The sequence below is a fragment of the Prunus mume genome, linkage group LG8 (genome assembly GCF_029339155.1).
Source record: "Prunus mume cultivar Tortuosa linkage group LG8, ASM2933915v1, whole genome shotgun sequence".
Taxonomy (NCBI): domain Eukaryota; kingdom Viridiplantae; phylum Streptophyta; class Magnoliopsida; order Rosales; family Rosaceae; genus Prunus; species Prunus mume.
Window position 1 is genome coordinate 2,950,291 of NC_142705.1, and position 7,544 is coordinate 2,957,834.

Below are 7,544 nucleotides of genomic sequence, written 5' to 3' on the forward strand. Positions count from 1 at the left end.
AACTTCTCTCTCCTTCTCAGAGAGAGAGAGAGAGAGAGAGAGAGAGAGAGTCTGCCGTGAGAGTCTTCACAGACGCACAGTGTCTCTCGCTCCCCACCATGACCACTCTGTTTGCAAATTGCAAATTGCAATTGCCATCTGAATGGCCAATGCCAGCGCACAGATATATTGAATTTCCCTTTTGATTCCCACACTGACTCAGTCAGTCCATATATACGTGTCAACATCCCATTCCCCTCCCAATCAAAGTTTGGCTCCTCATCCTCCGCCTCCTCCTCGAACATAACATCTGCTATTTTCACTTAAATTCACATGCTTTTTGGGCTTTGTGAGTTTGCTCGCTCTCTGGTCTGGTCCCAAGTTCCATGTTACCCACTGGACCACCCCACACCTCTCTTAACCTTCTCATTCGATTATTTTTTTTTAAAAAAAACCTCCTCCTATCTATTACCATTTACTATTTGGATTCGAAGTCGGATGTAAAGGATAACCACATTACATCTGCTAACCTAACCTAGATTTGCATGCGGCTCTTACTTGTAATTGGGAAGATCAAGTTGTTCCTGCATTACTTTATTCTCCCCCCCCCAACAAAAGAAAAACTATTGCTCTATGCTCATCACTCTACTCTTACTTATTTATTTTCTTTCTACTATGTCAAGTCTATAACCATGTGACTAAGTCTAAGCATATGCAAAACAGACTGATCTCATATTTACTCCAACTTTAAGAATCTTTACTTGGATCCTTTTGGGGCTTGATCTAATATTGGACCACCCAACCCCCCACCCCCACCAATCCGAGGAAAAAGCTTTTTACATATTTCATGGAAAACTTTTGAACCATCAAAACCTCTGTGTGTGTGTGTGTCTCTCTCTCTCTCTCTCTCTCTCTCTATAAATAATTGCCCATTGGTTAACCTGTCATAGATCTTTTTCTGACTTCCTAAATCTCATAGAATTGTGAGAGAATTATATTATTATATATGCATGGTTTGTAAGTTTGGATTTTATATTATTAATGCACAGTAAAGTATTGCCTTGATGGCCACAAATAAGTTCACAGGTCCTGAGAATTATGAAGAGCCAGCCGCATGTCTAGAATTTGACTCGTTCAGCTTTTCAATGGCCATTGCCTATTTGCATCAGCTTTGAGCTTTGAGCTTTGAGCTTTGAGCTTTGAGCTTTTTCTTTTCTTTTGTTAATGTACTACATACTCATACAGGAGCATGCGCAGATCAGAATCAGATGTTGCACAAAGGGTTTCTGATTCAAGTGCGTACCTCCTGCAAATATATTTATATATAAAAAATAAAAAACTACATCAACCAACCGCATAAATTTCTAAGTTACTGTGAATAAATATATATCTTTTAATTAATAGCCAAGTTGGGGATCAATATTGAATCTTTCCTTGTCCTAAATTATCATAACACTTTAATCTATTATAATTTGATCATACATTCATATCAACAACGACACAATTATAAAATAAAATATTGAAATATAAATATAAAAATACGACACATGTCTGGTTGATGTGGAATATTCGGCATTACAATGACGCTGTAACTATAATAAAAATACTGTCAATGTAAGTGTTAGGGTAGCTAACAAGGTGCATTCTTCTTGTTATTTTTCTATACATTTTTTTTCTAGGTAAATTCAATAAGTCCCACAATCTGCTTGGTGATGAGGTCCCTTCATTCATTCATGTTTAAAGCAACACACATAACGTCCCTTTTATGCGTGGAAGGATCATTTTTAAAGTGACCAAGATTAATATAGACATGCATGAAAAGAAAGTTAAAATTTTATTGATTATAAAATAACGATAATATTTTATTGATAAGATAAACAAAAACATATATAAACTGAACTAAGGTGCCAAACTAAATTATTTAATCTCCTCTCACATTCAAGTGGTCCCGTTGATGGGTTCTACAGGGTGGGAGCCAATCATTCATGTCATTATATGCATAAGAGAGCATTAGGGTTCCTTAATTAATTATAGAGGACGAGGAGGGTCAATAATTATTAACCCAAACTGTTACTGTCAATACACTCAATAACTCTGTGGAGATTAAGAGATAAATGATTTTTTAAACCTATCTATTCATTTTAATTAAGTAAAGGATTCAAGTGGTTGCTATCTGCTAATGGTTGAATTGAAGGTCAGCTCGTGGATTTGACCAATCAAGGGCTTAGGGGATCAGTAGTAGTAATAATCATAGCTAGATAGGGATTCCGATTAATTAAGCATAAGGTCATCATCATACTCTGCATTGAGGGCTAATTAATGTTGGATGAAAAGATCTATTTGAAATAAATGTATATGTTCACATCAAATTCAAGGGTCAATGCCTACCAATATCACTATTTACGTTAAGGGGAGTGCTAACAACTTTCTCTCTAACTTTCTTTTTTAGATATTCTCTCTTCTTCTCATGACAAGTGTCAATTTTCTGACACTTAAAATAATGTCATTAATGCATTATACAAACTAGTTTTTGTTTTCTAAGTTTACCATTATTAAATGTAATTATTATTTTTTAATAACAAACTAATTTTTTTTTTTCAACTTTCTTACCACCTTGTTAAAAAAATTAAATAAGAAAATAAAAACTAAAGTGTTTTTTCCCCCCCGAAGAGAACGTGTGTTTTGTTAAAAACAAAATAAAGATGATAACAACATGTTGAAACAAACTTTATTTTTAAAGAAAAAAAATGAGGTTTTTATTTATTTATTATTATTTAATTTTTAACATTGTTGCTAAAGAATTTGTAACAAAATTTGAATAAATTGAATGAAATATAAAAGCCAATACATTTTAAAAGGGTTAACTTGGAAAACAAAAACCAACTTGAGTGATGCATTAATGACATTGTTTTAAATATAAAGAAAATGACATTTATCATGAGGAGAAGAGAGAATGTCCAAAAGAGAAGGTTGCTAGCATTCCTCTTACGTTAATCACTACTAATACGTAGAGCGAGATTTGAATTTGGCCGAACTAGCCTCCTAATCTCGCATAAGCTTTCCTAGGTTTCTTTGTAGTTCGTTTACTTGAGATTATAAAATTAATTAAATTTAAATGATATGCTTAACAATAAATTAATATATGCACCTGCACCAAACAGACTAATACCAAATTAAGAAGAGCGAATCTTGCTTCATGATGCTTAATTATATTCTCTCCTCTTCTCTGCACTCACTCACTCACTCACTCAGCACGTGTAATGTAAGTATAGATTATAGAAGTACATTATTCAACAGAGAGATCATACCAAATCAAAAGAAAATTAAAGAAATTAGAGACGATATAATCTTTTGATTAGACAGAATTCAGATGATTTGGTAGAAAATTACACACAAATAGTTTAGTATTAAAATAATATTATTATTCCAGACCAGAGAAATCGTAGTAATTGATCAGCTTGGAAATTGCGTAGTAATTGATCAGCTTCGAATGGATGGAAAGTTTGAGTGCATCTAATTCATGAGATGAGCAAACGGTGAAGCCAAGTTGACACCTGACTGACTCAGTCTCTTATTTTGTGCCTGCCTGCCTGCCTGCTGCCGGCACTGTGGACTCTCCTCTCATCTCATCTCCTCTCTTCATGTAAATGTCTATACGTATTTATTTTAAGATAAAATATAAATATAAAAGCAACTATTACTGGTATGACTTTTTTACGCACTTTTTCAATTGTAATTTATAAATAAATATATTTATATAAGCGATTGTTTAAATTATTTTAAATTAATTTAGTAAGAAAATGAGACTCGAACATAGATACATATAATTGCCAAAAGACAAAACACTAACCATCATTACACACATTCAAAACCCATTTATAAACACACCCAAAAAATATACTATTTTGGGTGTATTTCTATGTTTAAATAGTGTTAGGGTTTTTTTATAAATACACTAGGATTGGGTTTATTTATAAATATAATTTTTTTTAATTTACACAAGGACAACACATTTTTAAAATCCTCTTTATATAAAAGATAGATTACTTATTATGAATGAATTATTTTAGTTGAACAAATAAGCATTAACATAGAGGCTAGTAGGCTACAGCCACAACTACTCCAAATCAAATAAAATAATGAAAGAGGAAAAACAAATCCATGAGAAATAGTGGAAGTAAAAGAGGAAAAAGGAAAAAGGAACCAAAGCAGTATATACACTATACAGTTGGTGGGTAGTGGACCACAGGAACATGTCAGCAGTCATCTCTGTCCTACACTACACTTCTTCCTCCCTACTCGTCCGTATCAAAACCCCCCCTCTCTCTCTCACTTCCGCCCTATTTCTTCATCCGTCTCTTTCCACTCATCGCTCACTACTTCCTCACTCCCTCCTCTATCTATCTCTTCCCTGATGGAAAGGGAAATGGAAATGAACACCAAAACCCACAAACACCCACCTCGTATCTAATCCATCCTCACCCACCCAATTCCTCTCTTTAGTTTGATCAGCGCACCCACAATTATATCTATGGGGCCCTATGGTTCCACCGTTTGCTCCGGCGTCAGCAGCAGCGCCAGCTCCTCGTCTTCCTCCTCCGTCACCAAACCACCCGCCGAGATCGATGGCTATTTGGCCGACGCCGGCTACAAGGTCCGCTCCTCCGACCTACGACATGTCGCTCAGCGCCTCGAGCACCTCGAGACCGTCATGGTCAACTCCCCCAACAACCTCTCTCAGCTCGCCTCCGACGCCGTTCTCTACAACCCCTCCGACATCGCCACCTGGGTCGACTCGCTCCTATCCGAGTTCAACCACCAGCCCCTTATCTCCCTACCATCCGATCTCGACTTCCCTGACGCCATCATCAATCCAACGGACCTCCCCAACGACACCTGGACCGAACCTATTCCGCCGCCTCAGCAGCAGCACAACCAGCTCACCGTCGTCACGGCTATGGAAGAAGATTCCGGGATAAGGCTCGTCCACTTGCTCGTCACGTGCGCCGAATCCGTCCAGCGTGGCGATCTCGCGTTGGCGGGCTCGCTGATCGAGAACATGCAGACTCTGCTTACACGTGTCAACACCAGCTGCGGCATCGGTAAGGTCGCTGGCTACTTCATCGACGCCCTCAGCCGCCGAATCTTCTCCCACCCGAGCGTCGCCTCGGCTCACGAGAACGAGCTCCTCTACCATTACTTCTACGAGGCCTGCCCCTACCTCAAATTCGCTCACTTCACCGCCAATCAGGCCATCCTGGAAGCCTTCCAGGGTCACGATTGCGTCCACGTCATCGACTTCAACTTAATGCACGGCTTGCAATGGCCGGCACTTATACAGGCCCTGGCTTTACGCCCCGGTGGGCCCCCCTTGCTCCGACTGACGGGCATTGGACCGCCTTCGCCGGACGGGCGAGACTCGCTGAGAGAAATCGGCCTTCGACTGGCCGAATTGGCTCGGTCCGTCAACGTCCGTTTCGCCTTTCGCGGCGTGGCGGCTTCGAGGCTCGAGGATGTGAAGCCGTGGATGCTGCAGGTGAGCCCGAAGGAGGCTGTGGCAGTGAACTCAATCATGCAGCTGCATCGGCTTCTCGGATCGGACCCGAACCGGAATTCCCCAATTGAGATGATGCTGGGCTGGATCCGGAACCTGAACCCGAAGATCGTGACGGTTGTGGAGCAGGAAGCGGACCACAACAAAACCGGGTTCTTGGACCGATTCACGGAGGCTTTGTACTACTACTCGACCATGTTCGACTCGCTGGAGGCTTGCGCGATGCAGCCGGAGAAGGCCTTGGCGGAGATGTACATACAGAGGGAGATATGCAACGTGGTGTGCTGTGAGGGCGCGGCTCGAGTGGAGAGACACGAGCCGTTGGGGAAGTGGAGGGCTCGGCTGGGACAAGCCGGGTTTAGGCCTCTGCATTTGGGTTCCAATGCTTTCAAGCAGGCGAGTATGCTTCTGACACTTTTCTCGGCTGAAGGATACCGCGTGGAAGAGAACGACGGGTGCCTCACCCTCGGCTGGCACAGCCGTCCTCTCATCGCGGCTTCGGCTTGGCAAGTCATGCCTATGGCTGAAGCAACCACAGCCAACCAACCGGTTGGGGTTATTAATCAGAATAATAATGCCAATCATGTCTAAATTTCACCTTAGCTTTTTTATTTTATTTTAAATTTTATGAGTTTCTTGCTCTTTTTTCATGTTCTGCTTTTAATGATCCAGAAATGCTTAATGGATGGGGTACAATATATCTAAATATTTAGGTACAATTTTTTTCTTTTCTAAAAAAATAATAATTTCTAATCCTTGATCTTATGTTACGAAACAATTTGACATGTTGTGTTATCGTATGTTGTGTTATCGTATTTTAAGTGAAAACAACACTCTATAATTTAAGCCAGTGACAAGGGAATCGAAGACGGGATCTCGAGACCTTGGACCCATGAATCTCCCGAAACATTATGCCTCGATCAACCATCTCATCTGCAATGATTCAGTTGTAATGGCTGGGTTGTACAGAAAACCCAGGTTTCCCAGTAAACTTGTGGACTGAGGGAAGACATAACTGGAGTGATGAATGAATGTGTTATGGAATCCTAGGAAAAGCATGTTCATGTTATGGATGGTCTAGAAGGGAGTCAACGCAGGAAAAAAGAGGTTGTGGGCGTGACCCGTGGTGCCGTCCAAGGATTGATTTTGTAGAGAAAGAAAAATGAGAAGAAATTGAAATTGGAAAGGGAAAGGGAAAGCACACTGGTAGCTGACGTTTACCATAATGGAATAGGAACCGTTTCAAAGGGTCCAATCTACACGATACCCTCAGGCTAAGCCTAGGCCCTAACCTATATATCATCGACTGCTACCTGCGACCAAACACTAATAATAATTCTTCCTAGGCGTTTGGTAAACGTCTGCATTATTATCTCTCTAATTTATTTTCTATAAACCAGTTTTTATTTTCTTAATTTTAATGATAGTTTTTCTATTGAAAGTTGACGTCCAACTAGTATGGAAATATTAATTAAATGGATTGAGCATGTTAATTATGTTTCATAATCATGAATCGTGAATCATGAATCGTGATGATGGCTGGCTCTGGCTGGCCATTTTCGTTTTTGAACTGCCGATTGGATTAGTATCCGGTTTTTCATTTGTCAAAGACTCAAAACACCAGAAGAAACGGAAATGATAATCAATTATTCGGTTTTTTTCAAAACAAACGGACCCTATGTGCGAAACTACATCAAAGAAAATGTCACTTTCAACCAGTACATAATTACAGGATTTAACTCGTTACCTACCCTGTGGAAAAGGGCGAGACCAATTCTTTATGCTCATCTCTCCACGTGAGTGGATGAAACTCCATCTCCTCTAACGAAGCAAAGATCGATTAAGCGTCACTCGATCAAATGTTCATTTATTTTAACAAAAAAACGATAAAATAAAACGAAGCGACCGAGAAACATAAACATAGGACGATGGGCCCATGAACAATGCAACCATTATTGAATTGTGCTTGCAAGAACATCAGGATATATTATATAGCATGTAGCTGATAAAG

General features: G+C 39.7%; 1 protein-coding gene across 1 annotated transcript; it reads left to right on the plus strand.

Moving 5' to 3' along the window:
• Window positions 1–4,077: 4,077 nt before the first annotated feature.
• On the plus strand, window positions 4,078–6,252 carry LOC103341003 (protein SLENDER RICE1-LIKE 1-like). Its single transcript, XM_008244481.3, has one exon. The coding sequence runs from the start codon at window positions 4,511–4,513 to the stop codon at window positions 6,122–6,124; it is 1,614 nt and encodes a 537-aa protein (XP_008242703.2). The 5' UTR covers window positions 4,078–4,510; the 3' UTR covers window positions 6,125–6,252.
• The last annotated feature ends 1,292 nt before the right edge of the window (window positions 6,253–7,544 follow it).